This window comes from Syngnathus typhle, linkage group LG13 (genome assembly GCF_033458585.1).
Source record: "Syngnathus typhle isolate RoL2023-S1 ecotype Sweden linkage group LG13, RoL_Styp_1.0, whole genome shotgun sequence".
In the NCBI taxonomy this organism is placed as follows: domain Eukaryota; kingdom Metazoa; phylum Chordata; class Actinopteri; order Syngnathiformes; family Syngnathidae; genus Syngnathus; species Syngnathus typhle.
In genome coordinates, this window is record NC_083750.1 from 6,282,069 (window position 1) to 6,300,476 (window position 18,408).

The following is an 18,408-nucleotide window of genomic DNA, read 5'->3' on the forward strand; positions in this document are numbered from 1 at the left end:
GCCTTATATAAGGACAAAGTTTTAAAATGGGCCATTCATTGAAGGTGCGCCTTATAGTCCGGTGCACCTTATAGTCTGGAAAATATGGTCATCAGACAATCTTTTGTCATACAGTGGAAATTTTTAGGGACAATAATGTGCAAAATTCCTTTTTAAAGTGGTTATCAAACAATTCCTACCTGGACTTTTTGGAGATCTTGGCCTTGGGTGTGGAGTTCTTAACTTTCTTCTCCTTGGGTTCTTTGGGAGTCTTGGGGGTCTTGGGTGTTTTAGGCATTTTGGGGGTCTTAGGCTCTTTGGCCTCAGCGCCCTCTGCCTTATCCTTTGGTTTCTTTTTCCTCTTTTTCTTCTCAACAGGTTGGGAACCTCCATCTCCAATTTCTGTGCCAGTACCCTGCTCACACCCTATTAAAGGAAACTCTGACTTGATGTCTTCCTTTAATTTTGTCATGGACTTTTTTCCTTGTTCTTCTCCATCGTCCACTTTTGTTTTCTTTTTCTTCTTCTTTTTTGGCTTAGTTTCCTGGTCACTGGGCTGCTCTGAGCTGACAGGCTTTCTAGTGTCACCAGTGCTGACAGCCAGTCTATCAGGAACCATTACTGAAGCATCAGCAGATGGGTCCAACTGGGAATGCTGAAGGGGCAAGGAGAAAAATGGAAGTTAGTCTCAAGCAATTTCATTCTTTACAACAAAACAAAAAGCTCAGGACTTCAAGAGGCGACAAGATTCAATGCATGTTATGTCACGAGACATAGGATCAAAATGCAGCGAAGACAGAGCATACTTTGTCGATTGCTGCATTGATAAAATTACATCTTTTCGTGGGGGCGGAGTGGCAAACTGGAAAAGCAGCCACTACAGTCGAGGATGAAACATGGCGTATTACGGTTATACTATATTATTATATTATACATACTATATAATTGCTCCATTTCAACCATCTTGCTCTTATTTATTTATTATTCATTGCTCTTATTTGTATACATCGTTTGTGCCTTCTTGTTTTTACTTTTTGTATTGTTTACTTGGATGTTTTGTTTGTCTGTGGACCATATATATATGTCTTGTCACCGTGGGATAGTAGGAAACGCAATTTCGATCTCTTTGTGTGTCTTGACATGTCCCAGACTTTTATATACATGGTTGTAAAAATTTGATAGCACATATAAATGTGTAGTTGTGTTTCAACTTAATATTACTAAGTGATAATGTTTCTCGTAACTGCATGGGAGTGCCATTTCTATTCGTCACGCGAGAGCCCATGGCTAGTTGTCCGGTTCATGACTCCAGCGCATTAATTACAAATCTAGTAACGTCCCTTACTAATGTAACATATCCCAGGTCTCTTAAAATTGACTATTGTCAAATTTGTAGTTTATGTATTATATTACCAAGATAACAGGTGACGCTTATGCCCCTGCCCGTAATTACATCATACTTATGTTTTGGTTTAGGGCCACAGATTTAGCCTGCAAAAAAAAAAAAAAATCCTCAAAGCTTGCTGTCAAAATAATTCGTTGAATAGCTAAATGTCTTCTCACGGAAAGAAAAAGTCATTTCAAGCCTTGCTATTCAGGCACACATGGACTGCTACTTACTCCTGTGTGCTATACTGTAATTTCCTCCCCCCCTCTTCAGCATCAACATTCTAACCTTAGTAAACAAACTGGCTGACACCTCATTTTTCCTTTTTTGCACTCCTGCAATTTCAATCCTCTTTCCTACTCTCTACACCACCTCCTCCTTATTGCTCCAATATATGCTTTCTGTGAAAGGAAACTGGTTACCAGCTGTTGAGAGCCACTCCAGCTGCCTCTCCCCCCTGCCTCTCTTCCATTGCTCCCTCCTCCTTTCTTTCTTGCTCCAGCTGCTCAGGGTCCCAGTAGCAGATGGGAAATCAGGCATCATGACACGAATAAATTATCTCCATACTTCAAAAAGTCACAGTGTGTGTTTTTTTGAGAGTATCCGTGTCATTCGAGCAGAAGAGATTATGCCTCAGAGTTTTTAAACGTATATGGGGGGGGGGGGGGAATTGTGACTATTGGTGTGTCTAGATATGTTCAGGAGTGTGTGTGTGCATCGGTAAATTTAACAAGTAAAACAAACTATAGCCCAGCTTGGATGTGCTTCACGTGGAGATGGGGGGGGGGGGAGGTGCAATCACTCCCAAGTCCACTTGCATCAGGCGAAAGCTAATGCACATGTCACACCCAAGCGCTGCAAGGTCACACATCGCACAAAACACTGCACGCTAACACTTGCTGACACACAGAAATACAGCAAGAAAAAATGGGGGCTGAGAGGGATAAGCAATGGAAAAACAGAAATAGAGACGAGGAAAGAGATATTTGGGTTAAACAGTGCTACCATGCTGTGAGTTGAAGAAAAACACCTTCAAAATAGTTTATGACAATAGGCTAGAATTGGGGCTTGATGAAGAGTATCTGCAAGGGCTTGGCATAATCAGAAGATGTAACTCGGTCCCTTTTCATGACCAGATGTGAAGCTGATGTGGATCCACTCCGCCATGGTGACAAACTATCCCACTATTGCTTTGACCGAGGAGGCTGACGAGGGGTTGCTAAGCATGCTAATCGCTTAAGTGAAATGAGTTAGAAGCTATAAATAAAAATTACAAAAATTGTGTTACAATTAATGGGCATCGTCGAAGCAATTTCGCACACCGATATTTATTTATGTCACCTTTATTGAGAAGTTTAATTCTTCTTTGTAATCCCATTTGATGCTTTTCACACTTTTGCTTGCCTCTTGCCTGACAGAGAAAATGCAAGCGTGAAAAACAAAATGCGCTGACAGGTGAATTGAAAACAAGATTGTGGCCAAATGCACAAGTGATGCTAGGTCCGTTTGCGGTGCTGATTGGGCACGTGGGTGCCAGAAGCGGAAAACTTATTGAATAATGTCATAGGGCATTTGCTTGACATCACTGATTCATTTATATCAGTTTATTTCGCCCAAATCCATCCCCAATTTTTGCATTTCAACTCACACAAAAAAAATAAGGGCATTAGAGAGCCATTTCCTAGAAGCTGCAGAGATAGGGTGAGTTAGATGGTTTGGCAGCTTGCTGACGGCATTCATAAGCGGGGGAGGGGAGAGATAGGCATGTTATATGTCAACTAGAGTGCTGCACGCAACAGCGCGTGCACGTGCGTGTGATGTAGAATAAAGGTCAAAGAACAGTGCTGTGCCAGAGCTGTGACCTTGAGCAGCTGATGAAAGCCCACGTGCATGTGTATGTGCATACGTATTTGTAATAACTATGCTTAGCGAACAGATGGAGCTTAGTCTGGGAGACACACCGTAATCACAATTGACTGCCCAGTCCGTGTGTGCAAACATGCTGGAGTGGTTGTGTGTTTTTCCAAACAAGTGCATCACAACAACCACTCATCAGTAAGTTATGTAGAACTGTAGTTCAGCAAACATGCACACGCAATAAAAGGTTTCCACCACCAGGCTCCATACATCCTATAACCCCCACGGGCACATCTCATTCCAGACCACAATGTGGTTTGTGAGGGCATCTGAGCGACTATGTGGATGGGAGACTGTGGGGCCTGCAGGGAGCTAGACTTGGGCTGGTGCATGCGACGAGCAGAGGCGACAAGCGGCGTTCACCAGCCAAACTAGCATCTAGGTCAGGAGCGCTAGATAAATTGACTGTGACGACTTAAATGTCAACCACAAAACACAGGTCACAAAAGCTAGAGGTAGGGTGGGTGATGGTCTGGAGGAGTGGTAAGCGGAGTGAATGCAGAGGAAAAGGCGATTGGATCTAAGCACGTGAGCCCACAGGGCTGCCATTGTTTGTGAACGAGTCAGTGGAGAAAGGAGGCTTTGAGCTACGAAACAAGCTAATGGAGCAGACGGCACCACCAGCAGTAGCAATGATGCAAAAATCGTCATGAAAAACACCAATGTCACCATCTTGGATGCCATCTTGCTTGTTTTCCCCACGTACTTCCTCTTAAGGGGCCCTCATGGGCTTCTTTTTTTCCCCCCCGTCACCCTTTCGGTCTTAAACTATCTCCCTGAACATCTGGCTCCATAACAATAATGAAAAGAAATAAATAAGACTGGGAAAGAGACCTGCAGAGGGAGCGGAAAGAGAGGAGACAGGGAGGAGGCAGAGACAGGAAGGGAGGTTTCCTCTAAAGAGGCGGGGGTGAAGTGGGAGCAAGGGGGAGGAGAGATTATGGTGGTGGCGCCTCTATACGTGCATGGTAGCTTGTGTGTGCGTGTTGCAAAAATCCATTTCCCCACACACATCGAGGCACAACCACACATGGCCAAGAGCAGACACAAAAGACCAGAAACACAAAGTGACACCAGCATGACAAAAAAAATAAAAAATACCCACAGAGCCTCACTGAACAGTGCCCAATGTACCGTTGTGGTCTCGTATGTCATGTACACACAAACACGGCAAACTTTCCTTGTACTCCAAACACAGAAATGACTCCACCCACACAAAAAAACAAACATTCACATATAGTGCATACTTGCACGAGTACCCCGCCCCCTCAAAAAAAATCCAGTGTAGCTCGTACAGGCACATAGCAATGCAACTACAAAGCATTTTTTTGGGTGGAGACTCACCTGTATATTAGGCACTTTCTGTGGGGTGGTGGGGGGTGAGGAAAGTGAGTGGGAGGCAGAAGGTGGCGGTGCCCAATGGTGGGTGGCCTGGTTGGGGTGAGGGGGCGTGCTCTGTAAAGGGTGGGGGGACAGGTGAGTGTGCTGCGTCTGAACATTTTGGTTGGGTGGCAATAAACCGTGGTTCATAGGCAGACTGACAGATGGACCCTGGAAACCGACAGGAGAAGGCTGCATGGGCTGGCCGCTTCTAGAGGCTTGTTGCTGGGAATGGAGGAGATGCGGATCTCCTTGGCTAACTGGTGCTTCAAGAGGCCCTGAACAGAGAGGCGGGACAATCAGTTACATCTAATCAGCATAATAATAATAATTTCTAAGTTTTATCATCAGAGTCATACGGAATGTAAAGCACTACTTTGTTTACCTTGTTGTGGCTGGAGCGGAGGCCGATTTGGGCCAATTTGGGGACAACGCTGTTGTCCCATGCCAGAATACATCTGCCCTGCATTGGGGGTTATATTGTGGGTCTGCTGGTGTTGGTGTGGAGCAGACAATGACGTTTGGAGAGGTCTCTGAGGATGTGCGATAGAATTTGGTGGAGACTGCAGGGCCGTGTACCCTGTAACCTCTGTGGGAACTGCTAGTCCTGCACTAGGGGGCCTGACCTGTGGAGGAGGGGGGGTTGGTGTTCCCAAAACCCGCATCGGGGACATTGATGAGGGAGAAGGGTAGGATCCCTGAGCTGGGGGTGGAAGGTGGGACTGGGGTTGATTTGGGGGCTGGGAGTGGATAAGGGGGTGCATAGGCTGGCCCTGTTGCCCTGTCGGCTGTGGTGGCAGTGGGACTGAATGCGTCTGGTGGGACGGCCCGGAGGGGTATCGCTGCCCCGGCTGCCCGGAGGCTGGGCCTGATCCCTGGTTAAACCTCTGGCCAAGCTGCGCAGGTCCCATAGCGGGGCTCGCGTTACTACTGACAGTAGCATTTGCACCTTGGCCAATCCCAGAACCCATGGCACCATACTGGGCTTGATAACCAGGGTATTGTCCAGCCCCAAAACCACCCATACCTTGCTGATGTTGATGAGGATGCGGAGGCTGTCGTGAGGGAGAATGTGGGAATCTAGGTGGGTGGCTCACGTTGGGGTAACCTTGGCTTTGTGGCTGCGGGTGTCTCATTTGACCCCCCACCATTCCAACATGCCCCATGTAGTGAGACGGTTCTTGAGTCGATTGGTGAGCCATGCTCTGTTGTGGGTAATGTTGAGTTATGCGTGCTGCGCTGGGTGTGGGTTGTTGGCCTTGCATCCCGCCATAGTTGCTTTGAGACATTTGGAAGGCTCCTATCTGGTTGGGGCCACTCCCCGCTTGCGATGCTGCCTGCTGGTATGGGGATCTACTTTGATGCGGTTGCCCCCAAACACCAGCTCCACCCGCTCCGCCCCCAGTCTCACCTGGGTAACCGTGATGGGTGTTGCTTGAGTTAGCAGTATTATGGTAGTGGGAAGCCATGCCATTCATAGTTGCATTGACATTTGGTGGCCCCTGGCTAGGACCATTCTGTGACATCATTCTTCCTGCGGGAGCACCGGCCTGTTCATAGCCTGCGTAGGTGCTGTGGTCGTACATTTGGCCCAATTTAGGCTGTGCTGCTCCAGTACCAAGGACCATCCCCTGGTTGTATGCCCTGTTTCCCTGGTGTTCGTGGTTGAGGGGGGGATTAGTTTGCCGGGGTAGAGTGTTGGATTGGCCCGGCGTTGGCTGCTGAGGAAAACAGTCTCCTAAACCATCCAATCCATCTGAGAACAGCCCTGCATCATCCCCAAATAAACTCAACATCCCTGGGTCCGCCATGGCTGGGTGGGGGGCCCACAGAAGGGATGTGTTAGTGCAGGAAAGCCCTTTGCAGCTCCTATCTTGCTACTCCATGGTCCTCTTTAAAGGGTCCTGACAAGAAATAGGGGGGGGGGGGGGGGGGGGAGGGCACAATTTTAAGATAGGATAGCAATCGCTAATGGCGTAGAAAATGCCGAGCAGAAATATAATGCTATTTACAATTCTGTACTTTACTATCTAATAGCATCACCAACTCATGAATTAAAATAAAATTCCGAGCATATGGGAAATTAATTGAAATTTGTTTTTCATCATATTATTCACATTCAAAGCATGACATTCACACAACAATAAGGTTCCTAATCCTCCGTTGTCACAAATCTAGTGGCAAAAAAAAAAAAAAAAGCGCTCTTAATCGGTTCCCTACATGACGTCATGATCAATGGGCGTACATGAATAGAGGTGAAACCAACCTAGTGGCAAAAAAATACAGGACCAGTAGCTTCACCTATTCGAACAGCAGCAGCTGTCATCCAGCCAGCAATAACAGGTAACCAAATGTCAAATATTTATACACACCCTGTAGCCTCAATAAACTGAAGTGAGTGGCGAGACAGTCCCTTTGTCCTGGTTGTAACATACTTTCTCTGTTGTGCAATATTTGTTCAACTTCAAGAAGAATAAAATCAGAAAAAGGCACGTCTTTGTATTTCACTCTTAAAGTTCCTTAAGACTTTCAGTTTTTGGTCTGAGACTGTTAGAATTGCTAGGTGTCAGACGAGCATTTTTTTTCTTTTAAATAAAAAGTAGCGCACCAAAAGCAAACTGAAGCTTCATTGAATTTTCAGATTTTTTTCTAAGCTTTTTTTAATGTTGTCACATTTATTGCTATAACATCCTAATTCCTAATATTGGGCCAATCCTGTATCCCAAGCATCGATGTGCAATAGTCTATTAATTTTTTTTTCCCTACCAAATCTATTTCAAACATGTACATTACAGATGAACGTAAATGAGCAAATCCTGTGGCATACCTAAATATAAGGGCTGCATAATATTAAAAAGAAAAAAAAATTGCGATATGGGCCAATAAGTTACTTACTCGGAATCGTATGCTTCTCAAACAATCAGACAGAAACTTTAACGTGCCCCTCCAACGAGGATTGGCTACTTCTTAGACGAATCAGAAGACACACAAACACCGTCCCACAGACATATCATCCGCGTGAAGACAACAATTTGCCAATTTTGCAAACGCAAAGACATTCTTAATGAATCAGTATTCACGCCAACATGTCTACCGGCAGAGCACTCCACAGTTCCTGACAAACGACAGCCCCATTGTCTCTTGTTTGGTTATTGGTGCCCAATCAAAGAATACAATTGTACTTGAAGTACAATTGTATTCTTTGATTTTTGTTCTGCCGAGATGGAATAAACTCATAAATTGCTTTATAGGTGGGTAGTGGTGGCGATACATTTGTAAATAAAAAGCATACTATCCATTTTGATAAAAACAGTTTCCACTTGCACCAGAACCTGATTTTATTATTCCTCAAAATTTGGTTTGAATTTGTTCTGATAAGTTTAGCCTGCTTAAACTCAACGGCCAGTTCATGTATGCACTGGATTTCTGGAGCGATTAGCAAAAAGCAGGTCATTGCAGGCGTTGTCTGCGGAGTCACCAGTTTGGCAACTAAACTGCATGTGGCCTCCAGGCAGTACGACAGGAAATCTCTGCCATGTCAACAACACCGTGTTTCCTCTGAGACAGGAACAGACAAACAAAACAAAGTGCAAAAGACTACAAAAAACGCTCCATACGCAAAACCTAACTCCACGGACAAAGTCGTGAATTTCCTCTGGTGAACACGTGCGCAAGCGAGCACCCACCAATCTCCCATTACCACTTGGGTTTAAGCCGCTATAATTTATACCTTTGTTCCCAAATGGAGAACATCAGGCAGTAGCTGGCTAGCTGTGGGTGTAATTATGCTCAAGTGAGGGGATGCTGGCCTGTGTGCTTGAGGCTGGGATTTAAGACCCGGAAGGAAGGAAGAGAGAAAAGGAGGAGGCCAGGGGGGGGGGGGGGAGGAGGTGATGGTGGGTGGGGGAGTTCAAGAGAGCAGGAGAAGAGAAAAGCAGCGAGGCAGGGGGAAAATCTGGTTATTTTACACGCGGCTGCCTTGTTAATGGACAGTATGCGAGTTCGCTTCCAGTGTGTGTGTGTGGGGGGGGGGGGTATCAGGAAAGGGCTGTGTTTATCTAATCTGTTCCCTTACCATGAGGTAGGAAAAATCACTGGCCACCACAGACTGATCCTAGAGGCAGACATAGATGCGTGCATGTAGGATGAAGTAGGTCAAGTAACCCCAGTGTATTAGTCGAGTTTGAAAACATTTGAGACTGACTCGGACATGAGCTCCACAGAAAATCATCAGCTTCTCCTTCAGCATTTTTCATATGGGAGTGGAGGTTCTTGCCTGCCTCATTTAAAGTTGGGGTTATGAAGTTAGACACTCAGTGTACCGTATTTTCCGCACTATAATGCACACCTAAAAACCTCCAGTTTTCTCAAAAGCCGACAGTGCGCCTTATAATCAGGTGCGCCTTATATATGGACCAATATTGAGCCACTACAGAAGGCGTGTCCAAAGTATGGCCCGTGGGCCAAATGTATATATTTTATATATGGACAAAGTTTTAAAATGGGCCATTAATTGAAGGTGGGCCTTATAATCCGGTGCGCCTTATATATGGACAAAGTTTTAAAATGGGCCATTCATTGACGGTGCGCCTTTTAATCCTGTGCACCTTATCGTGCGGAAAATACGGTACTCGACCGTTTCAGGATGCATCACTAAAGTTCAAAACCTGACTCTGAACAACACCAGCCATATGCAAAGTGGCAAGACTAACCGTTTAGGTGCGTCGCAGACCCTCACTGCGTGAATGCTACTCTAATTGTTTTTTATTAACTGTTTCTTAATCACGGCTGTCTTCACATTGCTGTAGTGGTCAAAGTGGTGTTCCGAAAAATCCAAATTGCATTTTGTCCGCCATTGCAATTCGGTGTGCAGCTGGGCTGGCTGGACAGTTAAGATTCCATTCCATATCCTTCAAGTAGTTGCATGAAGAAAAAGTGAAGGTTGTGAACCCGCCTACCATTATTACTCTTACTGCCATCTATTTGATATCTTATTGACATCGCTTCAAGACCAATGGGTGCGAAAGGCATGAAATATGTCCCCCTGAGAAAGATTCTAAAATTCACTTTTGGGGCCTCCTCAACATGCATTCACATCTAATGTGATGTGGCCATGGTGGGCCTTGCCTCCATTGCCAGCTAACAGGATGTTAATTCATATTTTCCAGATAATGTACGACCGTGTCTTCCACTACGTTTTTTACCAGGATGCGTAGATGTGAATGAAAGGGATGAGGAAGAACAACAGGATGAGAAACCTTAAAACTAGGCTAAATTAAAAGACATGCACGATTGCACACACATGGGCCAGAGATGTATTTGACATGTCTTGACGCAGAAATGACACAAGCACACGAAAGCTCTCAATGCCAGCCTCTTTTTTTCTAGGCACAGCACTCAGTCCAGAAGGTCTTCCCTGCAGGAGAAGGGATGGTGATTGTGGGGGATGGTGGTAGAGAATGATGACAGAGACAGCAATGACACTCAGTTCTGAATGTCACAGTGGCGCTCAAGACCCCCTCACTAACCTTTTGGTTGGAAATGAGAGGGTGGACACCAGACCAAGACGGAGATATGATAATCATAAGAATGAAGGAAAGAAAAAGACCTAAAAGAAAGCACATGGGCAGTGACAGAAGGAGTGAGTGGGTGGGTGGGTGTATTGTGCAGCGATAGATGACAGGATGAAAGTGATGGAGGAAAACAACCGCCCTGCTTCTCATCGCCGCCACAGGGGCAGTCAACCTCTACACATGGCCACAATAGACAAAATGGCCGCAAGTAAACAGAATGGCAAATAATTCCATGAAAGACAATTAGACTATTTTGCCGCCCATCAGTTATTAACGATCGTTAATGCTGCGGTGCCTTTTAAAATGCAGAATTTTTAAGATGATCAAATTAGTCGACAATCATTTTTGGTAAATAATGAATCATAAAGACCTAGAATTGTCCAGATCCTAAGAATTTCAACCGCTCGCATTGTCAAAACGACATTCACGATGATTTTGCAAAAACGATACATATCGCCCAACCCTACCGCTAAGTTTATTTAAAGTGCATTGCAACAAGGTAGCAGCACAACAAACCTTTTTCAGCTTTTAGAACAGAAGCATCAAGCCAAGTGGTTGAAATGCACAGTTTTATGAGGGTCGAACAACACTGCAACAAGCAACTAACTCTTGCTAAAATGCAGCGTACGGTGGAGGAGTGAGGCAAAGAAGAGGCACCATGGAGAGCGATCACCAAAGCAGTGCTATTTTTCAAATAAATTTGGAAAAAATGAAGTTGTTTCACTGACAGCCACTATTTGATTCCCTCATTACAGTTTCACAAAAATAAATATTTACTTCCTGAAAGCAGACTGTGTTAAATACTAAGCGTTTGCAAACATCTGATTTAGAAGTGCAATGATTAATAGTGCTGGGTGATAATTCGGTAACAATATGCATCATTGTAGAAGTAATCGATAAATACAATATGCATTTAATAAAGTGTTTAATTGTGCTTGGTGTAGACAGCAAGCAGCCTCTCCACCCCGAAAAAAAAAAACAATGCCGACGACGCAGCTACTGCTAACCACAAAAAAGCAACAGCTAAAATTAAACACTTTCAGAAGGCTACGTGGTGTACATGTGAAGGAGTTCTGTGTCAAACGTGCTACAACGCCAGTGTTATGAAACCATGTCAGAAACTTGGCACTGCAGTCAGATTCCAATCAGGCAGTTACAAGCAAGTAAGGTATGAAAGAACTATGGCAAGAATGACCTAATGACCTAAATAAAGGGTTGGTCACCGGTAATGCGTATTAGTTGACTACGTTTACACTTTATGAACATTGAATGAAGGTTAATCCTTCATCAACGCATCTGCTTTGACGTAATGTCTTCAAGTATTTACAGTGCACTACCGGAGGAGCAACTTCACACATTTAACTGGATTACAATGTACACAAAAACAGTTAATCATTTTTTTTCTTATTTGAAATAAATAAAAGAAAACTAATTATCAATTATGAGTACCGTATTTTCCGAACTATAAGGCGCACCGGACTATAAGGCGCACCATTAATGCATCATGTCAGATTCTTAATCCAAATCAAATCATTCTCCATTTTATCTTTTTAATTTCAACTTCAGACACAACAAATTACTTTATAATCACAAAATAATGATTATAGTCTTCAGCAGGCCACTTATGATTGATTTCATGACACAATCCTTCAGGCCAGTTTAAATTTAGGAATTTGGTCCATATATAAGGCGCACTGGACTATAAGGCGCACTGTCGGCCTTTGAGAAAATTTTAGGTTTTTGGGTGCGCCTTATAGTCCGGAAAATACGGTAATATGAAATACTGTTCTCATATTGTGAAAGATATTTCAGCCCAGTAACGTCGGCTGGTATTTACTGAAAATCGCAGCATATCAAACAAGAAAACCGATTCAATTTTCATTAAACTTAGTCCTTACCAGACAAGCATTCTTGACATGTTCATAAATGATGGCGCATCTAAAATTGAAGGCAATTTTGTGGCCTGTAAAGGGTTAACACATTTTAAAACAGGACATTAATCTACTGTATACTATATGCACTGTGAATATTATGAAAGTATCGCTAAATACAAAAATACTAAACTTATTTAAAAATATATATAAAAATAATGAAGACAGAGAAATCAGATGAGTAAAAGAAAAAAAAATAAGAAAAAACACTATGCAAAAGAAAACTATACTATAACAGCAAACATTTGTTTTGGTTCTTATGAACCCTTTATTTATCCAAAACCTTTGTTTTGCTTTGCTTTACAAATGGATATGGCATGGGCCATCCCACACGGTGCTCAGTGGTAGCAGGGCTCTAGTCAAGCCCAAAAAATCTTGGTCGACTTGGAGTTGTTCAAATTTTCAACCGTCCGATTAGTCGCTGGTGCAGGAAAAAGAGACAACAAAAATGGCATTTATCTCTACATTAATTAAATCGGCTGTGTGCTCCAAACCTTACTAGCCCTTATAACAATGCTAAACAATGACATTTGGAAACACAGTTGATGGGGCTAAATCAGACAAGATGAGAAAAGGCATTTAGCCGCATCGCTCTGCGTCGTTACCGCCTTCCGCTGGCGCAACGGCGCCCGCAGGCCGGTTGATTGGTAGCGCATATCAGCCCTGACAAGATTGTCAGGGTGTAATCTATCACTCGCAGAATGGTCAGGTCACCATTTTAATAATGACTGCCATCGAAATGTTGGGTAGGCCACTGGCACCAGTCAAACACAGTGATCTCGCAAAGTTCTAGATTGTGAAGTCAAAAAATGGAGTGAATGATTTAAAGTCTTGAGTGTTATACTTCAATATTTAAGAAAAATATTTCATTTATTTAATTATTATTCTTAACAACCAATCTTACAGCGTGTTTATGCTCCTCCCACACCCACAGTAATATGGTTATTGGGGTGGGGGCAGCTATAACATGGCGGTAGCCATTCCAGTGGACAGCTACTCGTTTTCTCTCAAGCCCCAGGGATGCCGTGGGTGAGCCCGCCAGTGCTTCTCCATCCAGTACGCTCTCTCTCGCTCAACAGTGAGGCCATGACGCTTCATGACCCACCATGCCATGGAACCCACCCCCTCATCGGCATCCTCTCTTAGCCCATCCGCAGCGATGGAACTAGCTTCCCTGCAAGCCTGTGGCAGCCCTTCAGGCAAGCGTGGCATTGCTTGTCTGAAATATTATGGCTCCATCTCAACACCACCCCACTTACAGCTCATCTTGTCCCTTCCCTCTACAAATACGCTATCATAAGACCCAAGATGTTTCAAAATTCTCCATAAATTTTAAAGGTATGGCCACAAAAAGGGATGCGCGACCCTAAAGACGGACCCCGACCTCCCTGGGCGACAAGATACAGCAACAAGCAACATCGAAATGCAAAAAGAAAGGGGAAACACACACATGTAATAATATTAACAGCTTTTTATTGTAATGGTTAGATTAGATGTTCAAAACTTTGATACCGAGCATGCTTAAACGACGCCTAAGCAAAATAGTAAACACACTCTAAACAGTTTTCCTACATACTATGGAGAAAACAGACTATTCATCAAAACATTTAGGAGTTGGCATTTATAGATTGTCAACAGGGTATCAAGTGGGATGACAACATTAGGTAGGGGTGGCAGCTTTCACCCCTTGCCACACAGTAAAACCAAGACAATCGTGACATTCGATTGAGAAAATATTCACAATTCCCAAATTGTTACTTCTCCATGTCTTCTCAATGTGACCAACGCCATTTTTATCCTGACTGCAAGGTCACCCAACACAACTTTGATGAGTAGCCATAACATATGCAAATAACAGGAGATGCTAAACTCTTTCTCAAAGTTTCTTTTTTAACTAAGCCCCCCCCCACCCTTTCTCCCCTCAAACAAACCAGCGCAACCGTAGTTTAAAAGGGTCTCTATTCAAACCACAAGAAAAGACAAACGGGAGAAAGAGCAATGGTGGTGAACATCTGTTGTGTGTATGTGTGTGTGGTCGGGGCCTCTTATCTCTCACTCTGTGGCCCGCTAAACATGACGAGCTGCCATCTTGGCTCACAGACACAAGGTAGTGAGTGGGGGTAGCGGCTCCAAGCTCGACGGCAGACAGGAGGCGGAAAAACAACCATGCGGCACAATTACAAGGACTCTATCAGACTATGAGAACATAAACTTTGGCGACATATTTAATACCCGAGTTTGTTTCGGTGATGCTTTTTTCTTTTAACGCGGAGGCAAAGTTACGCGAGCGCCACAGAGTGACCATTACGCAAGTTGAGCGATTACAGAACATAATGGAAAAGAGGGCACGATAGCACGAACGGCACTCGAAATAAAACAACGCTACTCCAACTTGCCGAACAAAATGTGCCAATGCAAAGTAGTCGAAAGAGTTACTCTAACAGCCGAGGAGCACTGGGGGTGTTCGGCAGGTGTTTGGAGCCGCAGTTTACTCCCGATCATGTCGAGTAACAAGTGTAACTCAACTGTAGTGATCGCCAAACTTGGTCGACGGGTGGAATTTGACAACATAATAAAAGTTGTTCATCGCGTCAGACAAATAACTAAAAGCAACATTAAAATCGGAATACGTGGGTCGTTTAACTTACCCAAAGTAAATGCGATGGTTCGATTAACTTTACTCGGCCGAGAGCGAAGCATCCTCTGATAACCGCCCCGAGCAGGTTAGTCACTAGCTCGGGGGCTAATAAGTACACAATGAAGATGAGGGCTGGCTAACACGCTAGCTGAACTTGTGTGTCCTAGCACTGGGCTAACCTCCAGCGGCTAGCGAGGCTAATTAGCCTATCAGTGGCGTATCGCACGTCGTTCCCAACAGAGGAGTGAGCGCCATTTGGGGGGGTTATTTACGCACAAAAACTGTTCAGTGCGCACTTTGACGACTAACAACACTAGTTTATATGTTTCACGTATTATTAACGCCGCTTAAATTGGTCAAACGTGAGAGAAAACAACGCGAACGACGCGGTTAATGTAGATGACCGCCTGGCCTCACAATTCCCCCTCCTGTCCTCTGTCCCTACCGTCCAATAAAACTAGCGACCACTACGGGCACTTCACGATGTCCCCATCTTACGCAAAGGTGAATTCGATGAAAATTGAACTCGTGTGAGCCAAACTTTACTTAAATGTGTTAATGGAAGCCAGTTTGGCATTTATCGGCGGTGTTTTGTCCGCCGGGAAGCTCCCTGGGAGATTGGCTCATTCAGTCGGCCAGTGACTCACCTCTACGCTCGAGCCACCTCGTGTCTCCTTAAAGCTCAACACAATTAGCTAACTATGCTAACACCCACACTTCTCTACTAACTCAAGTACAATTTTCACAATGAAAAAAACTCAATAAGTCGGAGAAAAACTGATACAGAACAAGAGCGGTTCGCTGTGGCGTCCCGGCGAAAAAAGCTTTCCACTTTCCAAGTAACTATCGGAAAGTGGCTTGTGTGCGTGTGTATGTGTGAGAGTGTGCGATTAGCGGGTGCCAAAGCTAAACTTGCTATTGTTAGCATGTCGGCATGGCTGATACGCAGACCTTCAATGACTTTAGATGAGAAATAACCCTGGGAGAGAATATACTCGTCGCCCGAATTCTACAATTCCCCGCGAGTTATCCCGGAATCCAACATCAATCTTCCCCACACTCAGCGAGTGAGATTGCGTTCAAAAGTACCGAAAACTTGCCATTCACCAAATGAAAACGCTCCTAATACACGAATACTGGTTTCACATTATCTACTACACTGAGTCCCAATGATGCTCTAAATATTTTCATTACAAGTGTGAATTTAAAATCATCTTACCAAACAAGCTTGGTCACTTCAGGCTCCTTTTTCTTTTCTTTTTTTTTTTTCTTTTAAAATCAAATCAACTCCTCGTTAGTGGCGTTAGTATCTCCGGAAAAAAAATCACCGTGGTCCTTTCTGGCTTTCAATAAACAGAATGAGGGGGGGGAAAAAGTTGAATTTGAATGTTTACCATGAAATGTATCTCCGGTGGGTCTCGCTTCAGCGACCTCGCCGACAAGTGCGCGATGCGCTTCTCTCCTTTGTGTTAATTTCACTCAAATCGAGTTTAATCCGATCGATCCCTCGGCTGGTCGGTCGCGTTCCCGAGTCCTCCCCTCCAGACACTCGCTCACCTTCCTCGGCCGGGGGGTGCGCGCTCCCGAGGATCTCTCATACAGATAAACAGTCAGCGTGCGCGGTCACTGACCCCGTCGTGCCCGTGTGACGCACTGAGATTCGTTCAGTGGTGGCAAACCTAAATACGTGCACGTTGTTTTATTTTAATTATACGCACAAAAACAAGGTTGAAGCCACTTGCACCCTCCCCAAGTTAACAATTAGCCACCACCAAGAGAACTGTGTGTTGAATGGAACATGTGAATGAATGTAGAAACCTTTACAAAATAAAACCAATTTGCGCCAAAAGGTTTTTAGGATCACAGTTTCGTCACTGTATAAATTAAATTAACATTCATTCATCACAGTCAAATTATGAAACTTAATCTTGGGTCAATTGGTCAAATTAACTGACCAATTTTTGATTCAACCTGTCTATGATCTTAATTTTGTCTTTAAATTATACAAAAATGTTTATTGGGGGAAGTGGTTCACTCACTTTAACTGTTAATAATTCTTTTAAAATGTAATTTTTAAGTAATTATTGACAACCAATCCAGGGTGTTGTAGACTGCCTCCTACATTCCAAAAATGCATATTAATTTAATCTACGATTCTAAATCGTCCATAGGTGTGAATGGTTGTTTGTCAATGGTTATCATTATATAGCATCTTTAGCCAAACATGTTGAATAGTTTTTCACAAAGCTTAACAACCACATATATAGTATTCTTAAATAAATAACTTGCACGTCTCAGCCAGGCAAAACCAGATTAGAACTAGAACGTGCTATCTGTATCCCACAAAAATAATAAATTCATAGGAATACGCTGCCCCCTATTGGTTTAGCATGGTGACCAAAATGACATATCCAACCTTTGATTAACTTCATCATGATTGATCAGGTTCGAAAAAATAACATCCCTGTAATGTACACAATAAGTCATAAAAAAGTAACCTCAAACGAGTATCATGAAACGCAATCAAGTGCTCATCTAGATCTCCATTTCTTTTTTTATATTAGTCATCATTAGTCTGAAACAACGTGGACTAATTGCCAGTCAAACGTAGGACACAAAATACAATATAAAGAACAGTTATTTGCTTTACAATACAGAAAAGCAAACACCAGTACAATTTTCAATGACAAAGCGAGTAAGACCCAGTTAAAAAAAAAAAAACTAAACACCATATTTTCCCACCTTCACAAACAAAAGTGACATGTTGCGTTTATAATGTTTTATTACAGTTTATTGTGATAGCATTATTTTTTCTTCATTTTCCATTTTATTTTCTTCCAAAGAACAAACACAACAAATAACTTTTGGGGGCAAGAGGAGAAGCGGGGAAAATGAAGATTGAGAGGGGAAGGGAGAGAGGGGGGGGACACACAGGTAAGATAGATCAATCCATAGATAGATAAATAGATGCATCAGGTTTTGCTTGATCCTCCCCCCCGTAACCACTGTGGAGCAGTTTGTCGACACACACGTGCGCTTAAGCGCGCACACGTCCTACATGTTGCTTTACAAAGAATAATCTTCAATTGACTTGATTAATATCTGATATATATCTAAAATGACAAAAACAACAACAGAGATCCTTCCCCATATCTTTACAGGCCTTAAAAGATTCTACATTATATATTGTGTGGAGGGCACGTGTGTGCGCACAGGGAATGTGGGGGGAGTTATTGATGAGGATTTAAATCAAACACCCCGCAACGTGTGTCTAATGTAATACATCTCACAGGTTTGTGGTAAAGCATGTTTGTTTGCAGCTAATTCATTTTAGCAACTGTCCAAATCTCACAAGAGGGTGGAGTTAAGGCAGACAGCTGATCCTGATGGTAAACATGCTGTTTTGGCGATAAAAAATAAATTACCACACAGTCAGAGAAAGAGCAGTAGGGATGCAAGGGGAACGGAATAAGTAAACAATGCTCAAAAGAGTAAAATGATGCCCGTTACATTGCAAAGCAGGAGTCATTGATCTAGCTCTAAACAACACGTGATATATCTGGCAACTATTTCATGGTGGGACTCAAAGCTTGCTTAAAAGGG

General features: G+C 43.6%; 1 protein-coding gene across 6 annotated transcripts in view; it reads right to left on the minus strand.

The window, feature by feature from the left end:
* chd7 (chromodomain helicase DNA binding protein 7) overlaps window positions 1-16,418 on the minus strand; it is a 43,727-nt gene extending 27,309 nt beyond the window's left edge. For 2 of the 6 annotated variants that reach the window (XM_061295937.1, XM_061295934.1), the window contains exons 1-4: window positions 16,200-16,418; window positions 5,049-6,567; window positions 4,628-4,941; window positions 180-634 (exon numbers count right to left, since the gene is read on the minus strand). In XM_061295937.1, coding sequence (XP_061151921.1) covers window positions 180-634; window positions 4,628-4,941; window positions 5,049-6,474 — 2,195 coding nt within the window. In that variant the 5' untranslated portion in view covers window positions 6,475-6,567; window positions 16,200-16,418. Of the gene's footprint in view, window positions 1-179; window positions 635-4,627; window positions 4,942-5,048; window positions 6,568-14,815; window positions 15,940-16,024 lie in introns of those variants that run through there. The other 4 variants (XM_061295938.1, XM_061295936.1, XM_061295935.1 and 1 more) reach the window with 4 other exon arrangements.
* Window positions 16,419-18,408: the final 1,990 nt, after the last annotated feature.